This window comes from Ochlerotatus camptorhynchus, unplaced genomic scaffold (assembly GCF_037179485.1).
Source record: "Ochlerotatus camptorhynchus isolate MF236.1 unplaced genomic scaffold, CSIRO-AGI_Acam_v1.1 ptg000107l, whole genome shotgun sequence".
Lineage (NCBI taxonomy): Eukaryota > Metazoa > Arthropoda > Insecta > Diptera > Culicidae > Ochlerotatus > Ochlerotatus camptorhynchus.
This window is the reverse complement of record NW_027040597.1, coordinates 1,463,738-1,476,005: the sequence shown is the minus strand read 5'-3', so window position 1 is coordinate 1,476,005 and position 12,268 is coordinate 1,463,738. Positions and strand designations below refer to the sequence as shown.

General features: G+C 44.1%; 2 protein-coding genes across 2 annotated transcripts in view; one reads left to right on the top strand and one right to left on the bottom strand.

Moving 5' to 3' along the window:
- dysc (dyschronic) overlaps nt 1-12,268 on the top strand; it is a 550,335-nt gene that overhangs the window by 338,414 nt on the left and 199,653 nt on the right. The window lies entirely within an intron of this gene.
- On the bottom strand, nt 4,406-5,861 carry LOC135699353 (pickpocket protein 28-like). The gene is made up of 2 exons (XM_065219596.1): nt 4,768-5,861; nt 4,406-4,697 (listed from the first exon to the last, which is right to left on the bottom strand). The coding sequence occupies exons 1-2, from the start codon at nt 5,859-5,861 to the stop codon at nt 4,406-4,408; spliced, it is 1,386 nt and encodes a 461-aa protein (XP_065075668.1).

The following is a 12,268-nucleotide window of genomic DNA, read 5'->3' as shown; positions in this document are numbered from 1 at the left end:
AAATTTGATGTGTTGTTTAAGCGCAATTGCCGTTCCTCTCCTTGCATGGTCGACGTTGCAGACAACGTTGTAGCCGGGCAAGGTAAGCTGTTCGTTTTCCACCTCCTGTAGGAACACGATGTCGAGCTCCATCGTGCGAACGAACGTGCGAAGGGCGTTTAGCTTGGTTTGGTTGGTGATTGTGTTGATGTTGATGGTTCCGATATTGCAGCTGACGTACTCCATCATTGTTGCATATCTTCAGCGGTAATTTGGACGTGTTCGTGTTCGGTGGTGGTGGTGGTGGTGTCTTCTCCGGAGTGTCGCATTTTCTTGCCTGGTGGTTGTCTACGCAAACGTCGGCTGCTGTTCGAGGCTTGTGAAGCTTGTGAGCTGTCCGTTTCGTTGCCATCAGTCTTGCGATGGGATAGGATGGTGCCGATCGGGATAGAAGCCGGCGTGAGTTGGATGACAGCTTGCATTGCGGAGGGTTTTGTTGTAGCAGGTGCAGCGGGAGGCGGCATCGTGGTTTTCGGTTGTGTTGTTGCAGGTCGTGTCTCGCTTGCTTTAAGGAGATTTGGGGCCAGTCCCGAAGTACCTGGTTTTCTGGTCACAAACGAACTGTGTGCTGTATTCAAACCCGATGATGTTTTTCGTGGATCTACCCGAGATTTGTTTGATGGAGTTTTGATTGGTGCGGGATTGTTTGCTTTCCCTTTAGTGGACCCTACACGATTGCTTTTATTGACAATAATCGTATTGTCAATACATTCTATATTGACGTCAATACATCGAGATTGACAATATTTCTGAATTTACATGATCAATATTATTGTCAATAATTCCCCTTCGCGTCAATATATTGATGCGTGTGGGGTTTGCTTTTCGTAACATTCGCGTACGATTGATCTGCTACAAGCTTCTGCACCAGCAGTTTTTTGTTTTGTACACATGGGATGCCAATGTGTGCAAATTCATGGCAGTGCAAACAGGTTTGCCGCTGCCCCTTGTAAGCCACCGCAGTTTCCTCGCCTTGAATCGTAACGAGAGAAGGAATGTTCTTCGTTACCACTACACGCGCGACACGAACACCGGTTTTAACACCACCGAAGTCATTGTAACGGTTATCCCATAGTAAGTCACGAACGTAGATGACATCACCGTATTCGGCGAGGAAAACTGCGATTTCTTCGTTGGAGACGCCTTCGGGTAGCTCAAAAAACTTCACCTCCACCGCTCCATCCTCCATCGTAATTCGTAGCTTGTAGGACTTTCCGTCAAACACGAACTCGTGCTTACCATCGTGTTGCTCCACGATCTTCTCGGCAAGTTCGAGGTTGTTAACCTTCACGAAGGTACATCCAAGCCGCCTGCTTGGCTGAAGTTGAAGCACATTTTCGCGCGTTAGACCAAGTTCTTTCGCGACGAACTTGTGGATCTCGTCATGGGAAAGATGCTTCGGAAACTGCGAAAAGTCGACGCGAAACGTATTTTCGCGGCGCGGCATCGCGAGATGTGACGTCGCGGCAGAGGCGAACGCGATACTTGGTACGACGGTGGAAAATAACCGACAAAAACGTACAAAATAGTCTGTGAACGACTTCCAAAATCTGCTTGTCCGAAAACATCGACTGATCGGCTCGGAAGTTGAGCGCTAACTACACTCGCCGACTGCCGTTCTCTCCAAAATCAGATTGACATCTTTGCTGACTGGTGTATTCTAAACCGACTGGTGGTCAACCCAGCTAAGTGTACAATCATTACTTTCTCACGCAAGAACCAACCGATTATTTTCAACTACAAAGGCACTACTAGGCACGACTATCGAACGGGTGCATTGCGTGAAAGACTTAGGCGTTTTTTGGACTCAAAGCTGACAAACTCACACCATATATCGTATGTCGTTGACAAATCGTCCAAAACTCTTGGCTTTGTCTTCAAGATTACTAAGAACTTCACAGACATTTACTGCTTGAAATCGCTCTATTGCTCTCTCGTACGATCTACGTTAGAATACTACTTTGCAGTCTGGAGCCAGAACGAGCGAATTGAATCTGTGCAACGTCGTTTTCTTCGCTTTGCGCTCCATAAGCTGCCTTGAAGATACCCACTTAGTCTTCCAAGCTACGAGAATCGCTGCCAATTGATCAATGTCGAGCCCTTACGTATCCCAAGAGATGTTTTCAGAGCCTTGACCGTCGCCGATACTCTACAAGGATGAATCGACTGCGAATCAATTGTGCAATTAATGTTCAACCTCGATCACTACGCAACAGTCTTATGCTAAGACTTCCACTTCTTCAAACTAATTATAGCTTAGGGAGCGCTATTTACGACTTGCAGCGAGTGTAACGTCGATGTTCGATTTCCACTTGACACGGAATATGCTTCGCCGAAAATTCTCTGCCTTTTTTGCTGACCGAAGACGCTTGACGCCCAAAAGCTAAGCGTAAAATTTTGGACTTATACATTTTAAGTAACCAGACAATGCTTTCCTTGTTCCTAGGGATGCCTAAAAGTCTAATTATTCGATTAACGATTAATCGTATAGATTTTTCCAGCTATTCGATTAAATATTTCTCGCGTCACTTTTCAAATGGTCCTAAGTAACAAATGTAAACAAATCGAGCTAAGCGATACAAACTATTGCTCTTCTATCATTGTATGTGATACAAAAACATCCATCCAAATTTACTTTCATTTATTTACGGTAATCATTGATGAAAAATTGTCCAATGTACAGTTTGAAATGATGGGTACATGATTGTTACTTCGGTCATTCGGACTGCCTAACATGATTGGTGCTCATTTTCCAAAGGCGGGGCCAATCTATAGTTAGGTACTATACTTTGAAATCTGTGAAAGGGAATCTAGTATCATGAAGACAAAACGTCCAATGTAACACTCATTGATTATGTCATTGAGAAAAATCGTCCAATGTAACATGTCCGATGTACAACTCGACTTGTCAAAACGTCCTATGTGGTTTTTTCTATGTTGTAGCATGAAATTCAAAGTAAAATTTTAATTTTACCGTTTCTTATGAATTTTCAACGTTATTATTCACTGACTACATTAAAAATAGTATTGTTTTTAAACAGTTAAAATAATAATCTGTCGAACTTCAACTTCGATTTTCTCAAAATGGTGGATTTGTTACATTGGTCTATTTGAAAAGTGACGCGAGATTTATCGAATTTTCAGCGCGTAACCGACATTCCTTTTTTTATTAGTTTGATTTAGCGCAGTAGAGAAAATGAATAAAAGTAATAATTTATCTGAACAGGCATAGAGAAGAATCATGACGTGAAACAGGATCAAGGTTCTTTTCAAGGCAATCACAGTCATACTAAAGAGTATAAACAGAGAGAACCCCGCTCAAATTCCTATTCCTACACAAAACACAAGCTTCTGCTGCAGTTAACAAATAACATTCATTACACGGCAAATGAGAACGACCCAAATTTGAGTTTAGTTCACTCGTAATTGCCAAAAGTGCAGGAACTCAGTGATGAGTAAATTTGCCGCATGTTTTCCCAGGTTTTTTTCAGGATTTTCCAGGGAAAAATTCCCGAATTTGAGAAAAGTATAGATTGGATCCACTCAGTCTATTGGTACTACTCCGAAACTGAATAAAATTTTCGTCAATTTCCTCATTCTCCGGCAGATTTTTTAGGTTTTCCACAGGAAATCATGAGACAAATTTTAATCATCGCTGAGTTCCTGCACATTTGGCGGCGATTATGAGTGAACTAAACTCAAATTTGGGTCGTTCTCATTCGCCGTGTATATAAGACCACGTAGTCCATCGTCATCATTGCGGACAACCCCATAGGGCTGTCCCTTGTAGTTTTTTTTTCAAAAATTCGTAACTTTTGAACCACTAGCCGATTTTAAAGGTCAATATCAAATGAAATGTAATTAAAAATATTTTTTTTAAAAAATGTAATGATATTAAAAGGTTGGGAATTTGTATTGAAAAACTTTGATTGTAATTATTTTTTTATGGTTTTCATGGTTTGTAGAGAATTAGAAATACGAAAATTAATGGCATTGCGAATAAGTCTGGAATTGCTCAACAGTATTTATTTCCAACCATCAAAAAAAATAAATTTTCAGTGCAAAATTGAACAAACAAAAATTTCAAAAAAAGGTCGAAAGTTGTTGTTCTATGATTGGGTTGGTGTTGCTATATTCTTTTACTGTATGTAATTTTCCTTTAAAGGAATAATTTTTTCTACAACTTTGTCTCAGACGTCGTTTTGATTGAAAATGATAATCCTGAATGTAAGTATCCATTTAATAAATCCTGAATGTAAGTATCCATTTGAAAACAGTTATAAATATTGATTTCAAACGTTTCAGCAATTTCGATTGCCAAAATATTTAATGCTCGGAGGCACAATTCATCTTGCACCGTTTTCATTCAAGTCAATTTCACCACTATTCCCCCCGGTAGTTTTTCTTCACAACCATTATCACTGCTGTTGATGGAAGTCGCCGTCGTCGTTGTCGTCGTTGTCGTCGTTGAAACCATCACCAGTCGTATGGTGATAAAGTAAAGCAGCTCTACGGCGCTCAGCAAGCTCGCTCCGATGAAAAGCCCCACAAGGCCGCCAATGCTGGCAATCAGTTCGGTTTCGCTGAACAGCTCCCGCCGCTTCCACGCCACAAACTGCGGCGTCCGAAAGCCGAGCCACAAATTGGTCGTGGTAATGCTGTAAAATAATTCCACCAGATATGTTAATTTTTGTTTTGCACGACCTGCTCGTCAAACTTCGAACCAACCTATTCTCCAGTCGCTGAAATCGTTTGGTCGGGAAAACAGTGACGTCCGCGTCGTAGGAAATAGCCGTACACGCTGGCAGGCAGTCGTCCTCAGGTTTGGGGTACAGGTGAATGCGATCGAACGACATACTGTACTGTAGATCTTCCTGTTCTTCCATCCAGCAGTAGGAATCTTCCTTTCCAACGCTGCACGCGGTGATGTTCTCTCGGCCGGGGACGGCCAACATGGCACACCCGCAGTATCGGGTAATATAATCGTCCATCGATTCCAGTTCACAGTTGGCCGCGGTGTAGTGCTGAAAATACTTCAGCCTGCGTTCGCCGTGGTAGTAGCATTGGCGTTTAATCGGGAGATAATCTTCCAACTCGTCCGAAGTGGTCGTCATGTGAGGTGTGATGTGTAGCTCTCCATCCTGGTTGGCAGGGATCTCGTAGTACGCGTTGGCACTCTGTGGGTACTCGTTCGGTAGGTGCAGGATGATTTGAAACGACGCTGTGGTATTCGGTCGATGGCGATTGACTTCCGGAATCGAACGTTGCTGAATGACAACAGAAACACCGTGCAAGGTTCCTATTCTGAAGGCACGAACCGGATAGGATGGAATGTGGTTGCTGTTGTTGTATCCGAGTGCCAGGTTCCAGGAGGAAACTTCCGTTATGTCACGAAGGTATTGGTAGTTCGAGGCATTGACGAGCAGTTCCGGATGAAACATCTGCCCCGCCGAGAGGACATTGAACGTGGCACAAGGCATTTCACCGACCAAAGTCGTTGTCACTTCGCACTCCTTGTACGGGTAAGCGTAGTAGACGCAATTTACTCGAAACTCACTAGCCGTGTAGTTGTGCACCTCCGGACAGATTGTAATCGCAGGGAAAGGAATCTCCCATATCGGTGTCATCCTTTCGTTAATGGCGATGATGACCGGAGTCTGCTGCCACTTGCGATAGATTTCCCGTGACAGGATAGTGCAGGCCGATATCGACCCGATAAAAATGACGATCCAGAGTACTTTCTCTACCGGGGATCGTTTGCTCGGGGCCAGATACTGCATCCCGTGAATGGACGAACTGGAAAAGTACTCCTCGGTAAGCATCCGAAAGCGACTGAAGAAACACCGTAGAACTCTGAGAATCACCATTCTAGACGGACACGCAAACACGCGAATGAATCGGAAGTTGAATTGAGACTGATCATTCGATCGGACCTGATCCAGATTCTAATGGAATTAAACAAACAGAGAGCGCTCTGGACATTGACATTGACCCTTGGCAGTACTGGCACGAGTGCCACTGGGGAATCGACCGGTCAGAGTAAGGTTCATGTGTTGGCTGATCGATGCGGGGAATGCACAACATTACGCAAGGAATTTTGTGCTGGTCGTCGCCTTAGCTCTCAGAGTGCGTGACACGCGATTAACGACACGGCGGCGTTCAGACTGAGACAGTTGCACCTAAACAGTAAATCAATCACTTAACTCGCTGCCCAATGCTAGCAGGTTGTTTCGGTGCGAACAATTGTAACTGCGCTAATAACTCTACGTCACTCGGGGAGGCAATAAAAAAAAAGTTGTATCAATAATGTTCGCTTGTTGGGTAATTGGACACTTTGCCTTTTTTAGTGGAGGGTTATTAGGAAGGTGAGACGTTCAACGGTTTTCCTGGGATCATTATATTTTTATGTGCTGATTGGAAATTAATTGGCTAGAACATTTAAATTAAAATAAAAGCAACTACACACGGTTTACGGGAAAGATCGTTGGCCTCACATAAAATTTATCAGAAGTGCATGAAGCAACACAATTACCGTTGCACAGCGTCAGAGCTATCTGACCGTTAGTTCTATTTTCCCACAGCTGGACCTCTTCGCGCCAGAATCCCCGAAGCTGACCTTTTCGGACCAAATTGCAAAATTTATTTAAATTGTCCATTTATTTCCTTTGTTGTTGCTCGCTGCGCTAGGGTCAAGCGATTATTCGCTCTCGAATGCGAGTTGCAATAAATTTTAATTGACAGCTTTTCACACTGCCCGTTGTCGTCATTTGACCCCTCCCGAATTTCAAGACGATTTTTACCCGGAGGAAAAAAGATTACCCTGAATTCGTTGTAATTACGACACTATGTGTGAGCGCGCACACAAATCGAAACCATATCGAAAAGGGTCAGTTTGTGCAATAACAAAACTCGGCGCTGACCGTTGATTGATTTTAAAGCGAGCGACGAACGAAGATGATGAAGAAGAAGCAGCATTTGCGTTGACAAAAGGTTGTCCTTAAAAATATTCTCACCCCTAGGGGTCACAACCCCTCACCGCTCTCGGGGCAAGACGGCAATGACCAAAGCCGCAATGATCGGAGGGGAAAATGGAAATGTTGACCTACAGGACGCTTCCCGGGTCGCAGTTCACCGTGTTCGGTCAGGAGGAAAACAATAGCCGGGATGCAAAATATATTGGTATAAATAACACTTCGATGACAGTTTCGTTCCCTCGTTGGTTCAAAATTGGTCGAGGATCTTTTTTCCCAAAGCACTGGACAAAAGAGTTTTTCGGCAAGCGAAAATCGATTTAATTCCTGGTCATTTATCAAAATCCCGTAGAATGCGATGTATTCTAAATTTTCGCCCCGCAAACAAAGGCAAGAAAAATCTTCTTTAATTGTGAATCCATTTTTATTGGCGGCAATTGAGATTTTACTGGGACACTCACACACGCTCGGGCAGGATTATGGGCTGGGCTTTGAAAAAGCCGGAAATGCGATTGGTCAGAAGCGGTGGTGCGTAACGGATAACGGTTTGGACGGACGAGGCGCCAAAACTGTCGATGCATGGCCTTTGTTGCAACAGTAAATTGTAATCCCGGGCACGGTGAACGGTTTGATCATGCAATTTGATACTCCTCCCGCAGACTAAGGGTATTTTTTCCCGATTCGAGGACAATTGGTGGTAATTAGGAATTTTATTGAAACCATCTTTTCTGTAGAGAATATCCTGAATGTTGAAAATAATTCCGGTTTCCCGAGCAAGAGCCGATAACATATGAATATCATAATGTGGTATGATATCTTATTTTGTTATGCTTGTGGAATAAAACATTGTTATGATATTATTCAGAAATCGAATTATTTTGTAAAACATTAAACAAATACCATAATAGCAAAATTTGACTTTTCAGTTGTTAGAAAACAGCACCTACAAAAAATTGTCGGATTGGTATTTGAAGACCTTTCATTTATTTATTTATTTATTTATGACTGAACATCAACAGGCGTTATTTGCCCCAATGATGTAACTTAAACTAAACATGAAAAGTACTAAAACAAAACATCAATAAGTACATAGATAGTCATCTCGTAAAAAAAGGAACATTACTAAACAAACTAAACTGATCTAGAAAAAAAAAGAACTAAACCTCCGGCGAAGCAGCTGGCGAGTCAGGTCAAAATCAAACAGTGCAGAGACCCTATTGAAGAGTCTCTGTAAACCACCGATTGCACCGAACATGCTATAATTAGTTCGCTGTATGGGCAGGCGCAGCATTGAATTATTCCGTAGGGCTCGGGGTTGAACATTGATGTCAATTTGCTCAAGGAGGACAGGGCAATCGGTGCGTCCTTGCAAAATATCCGCAATTAGCAATGCCCTTGCTGTATCTCTTCGGACCGACAGGCGCTCCAGATGGATCAGTTGCAAACGACTTTCATAGCTAGGCAATCGGAAGGGATCCGTCCACGGCAGTTTACGTAGCGCATATCTCAGGAACCGTCGCTGAACAGACTCAACTCTTTCGACACCGTTGTTGTAGTGAGGAGTCCAGACAACCGAGCAGTATTCTAATATGGAGCGAGACAAGGAGAAGTACAACGATTTAAGACAGTAGATATCCGTGAAGTCTTTGGCTGAAGATAAACCCTAGAATTCTGGAAGCTTTGTCGACGGCGTGCGAAATGTGCTGCTTGAAAGAGAGTTTTGTATCCAGAATCACGCCTAGGTCCTTAATTTGGCTGACGCGCTCAATTTCAGTGCCCAACAAAACATACTTGAACATAATAGTCTCTCTCTTGCGCGAAAAAGAGATAACCTCCATACGATTCAGAATACACCAATCAGCAAAAGCATTCAGCTGACGTTGAAGGAAGAAACAGTCTTCAATTGAGTGAATTCGGAGGTAGAGTTTAAGGTCATCTGCGTAAGATAATCGCGGTCCCTCAATTACCAGATTCACGTCGTTGAAATAAATCAGGAAAATCAGCGGTCCCAGGTGACTACCCTGGGGTATGCCGGATGTGGCAGCGAACGTACGGGACTGGTGATAACCAATGAAAACAGTAAGATAGCGATCGGTGAGGTACGACTGAAACCATTGCAAAAGGCAGCTGTGGATACCAAGCCTGTCCAGTTTAGCGATTGATATGCGGTGATTCAATTTATCGAAGGCAGCAGATAAGTCAGTATAAATGACATTCGTCTGAGCACGATCCGACATACTGTTAGAGATGTAGTAAGTAAGGCACAACAAGTTAGTGGCAGTGGAGCGACCAGCCATGAAACCATGCTGGTCGATGCTAATATACGGCTTACAGTGAGCGAGTAACGGTTCCATAACAACGAGTTCGAACAATTTAGCAACAGCGCTAAGCGAAGTAATGCCACGGTAGTTGCCAACGTCCTGTTTGTTGCCTTTTTTATGTACTGGAAACATGTGCGCTAGCTTCCAACAGGATGGGAAAACACCGACGTCCACAGACCGTTGAAAAACGTGCAGCAGTGGAGACAACAAACTTTCCAAGTGCGTTTTGAGGAACGCCGATGGAATTCCATCAGGACCCGGATTGTACGACGACTTGAGTTTCGAGGAAGCCCTGAAAAACATCTCGGGATTTATGTCAATTCTGCTCAAGGTTTGGCCAGAGAGTGGTACGTAACTGGCAGCCAGTCGGGCATGGTCGTCGCTCAGTCTCTCGTCCGTGAAGACACTAGCGAATTTTTCAGAGAACAGCGGACAGATATCTTGCGTAGATGAGGCCACGTTACCATTATGTGTCATAGACGACGGCGGACCAGCTTCATGACGTTGTTCGTTGACAAACTTCCAAAACTGCTTGGGACGTGACTTAAGCTTTCTTTGCAATCCACGTCGATACTGAAGAAAGCACCGTTTCGCAACTCGTTTGTATGCGTGATTGATCCTGACATAGTGACGTTGAAGGGATAGTGTGCGGTGCTTGCTGAACTTCCTAAGAGCGGCTCTCTTTCTGGATTTCAGTCGACGAAATTCGCTCGTATGCCATGGTGGATGGGTTGTATGATGATGAATCTTTTTCGGAAGGTGTCTGTCAATGATATATGCCAAGACATTGGAAATAGTTTGAGCGGTGGACTCAATGTCAACGGTGTCCAATAAGTCGTCCCAATCTAAATTGGAGAGTAACTCGGCGATACTACCATGGTCGGCGTTGCGAAAATCGTAGGAAACGGGGCAGGTGAAATATTAAAATCATGCATCAGCTTAGTACTTAACGTCACCAGTAGCGGCGGGTGGTGATGATCCAGTCTCACCAGAGTAGTGGGTGCCTCACATAAGAAAGGAGCCATGTCCTGGGCGCTTTCAAAACAAAGATCAAAACCGCGGTTGTTCTGGTTAATAACATGGTTGATTTGAGAAAGAGTGGCTGAGCTGTAATTGTCCAGAAGGAGCGAAGCGTAGGAATGGATGACAAAAGTGATCCATGTCAGGATAGAGGAAGCCGTTGCGAGTTTTTTTTCCATGAAATCCCCGGGAGATTGAAGTCACCAAACACAATAACTTCATCGGTTGCTTTGGCGCTATCCAGAACAGAGAAAACCGATTGGCAATGGGTTTCGATGAGGTCACGCTCCCGTATACGGTCGGGAGGAAAGTTAACCGCACAGAGAAACAAGGTACGATCGCCCAGTTTAATCGACGTCCACACCTGCTCTAAGCATGTCCAAGCAATATTATCAGTAACCTTGCTTTTAACCTAGAATTTATAGCCACTAAAACACCTCCACCTTCAACTTTGTGACTATTAGCAGCATTCCTATCGCAACGGAAAACTTCATAATCGTCGCCGAACACCTGACGAGTAAGCGTGCGTGAATCCAACCATGTCTCCGTGAGAATAATGATGTCGTAGCAAAGATCCGAGGTAGCTACGCGAAAATCGTTGACATCACAGTTGATATCACCGACGTTCTGATAATACAGCAGTAATTCTGAAGGAGCAGGTATAGTTTCAATACGTCCTAGAGTCTAAGCAATTTGCGAAGGATGCCTTGATGGTGCAGGCGAATATTGGCTGGAAGCAATGAGCGGATCAGGAGTCGTTGAATCGATAACAGAAGTTGACTTGCCTATGCTGTCGAGTTGGAAGACCCCTGCACTACTCCCACACGCAGGGCCGGGACGACTGCTGAGCGCTGGCTGGGATGGCTCGACTGTGGTGGGAGGTACAAGGGCTTCCATGAGGCCAACTTCGGTGCGTCCCAGTGTCCGGTTGAATTGTGATGGTTGATGAGGTAAGGCTGTCAGAAATTGGTTGCAAGCGATGAACGGATCAGGAATCCTCGAGTACATTAAATTATCGTACTTGCCTTTAACGTTGAGTTGGAAGACCCCTGCACTACTCCCACACGCAGGGCCGGGACGACTGCTGAACGTTGGCTGGAATGGCTCGACTGCGGTGGGAAGTACAAGAGGCCAACTTCGGTGCGTCCCAGTGTACAGCTGCCTAACTGTGGCTAATAAGAAAAGCCAAATGGAATTTGCTGGACTGGCAAAGAGTTTGGATGAAGTTCGGTAGAGACAAGTGAAACATGTGTCAAAGAAGATGGCAATGACGAAACCGGCCATTCAGGAACAGGTTGGTTGACGAGCTCTGTGCAGCGATGGGATTTGTCACTTATTATGTCATGGCGTTGTCTTGGTGATCCGGCTAATTGGGTGACTCCACTGGGGGATAAATTGGCATTTGGCGTTCGAGAAGGGTTCCAAAAATTTGTAACATTCCTGTTGTCCTTGAACTCACGGAATAGTATTCCCTTTGGCCACGTTGCAGTTGACACGGCCACCTTTTAAATAACAATTATGGTATTCTGGCATAAAAATGCGTTTGGGTATCCGTCAGTTATTATAATAGCTAACTTTAAATTTATTAGATCGCTGGTTGGTGTGGTCGGTTTCATGTCCACCACCTGTCACTGAATTGACATGGTGATCTGGGACGAGGCTAACGTCCAAAGTCCCTGGTCCACCGATCGCTCCGTGTGCGAAAAGAGAATGAAAGAAATACGAAAGGGATCAGTTTAAAGAAGTGACAGTTTCATCAGATTCCCCAGCTAACCATACTCAAGCAAAGTAAGAATATACAAACTATATGGTTACATATAGCCGTCAGAATGGTTCATCGGTTGCGAAGTGAAGTATTTCTGAAAGTGATGCGTTATATTTCTCAATGTTTTGATTTTATCCTAACGTTACATCAAT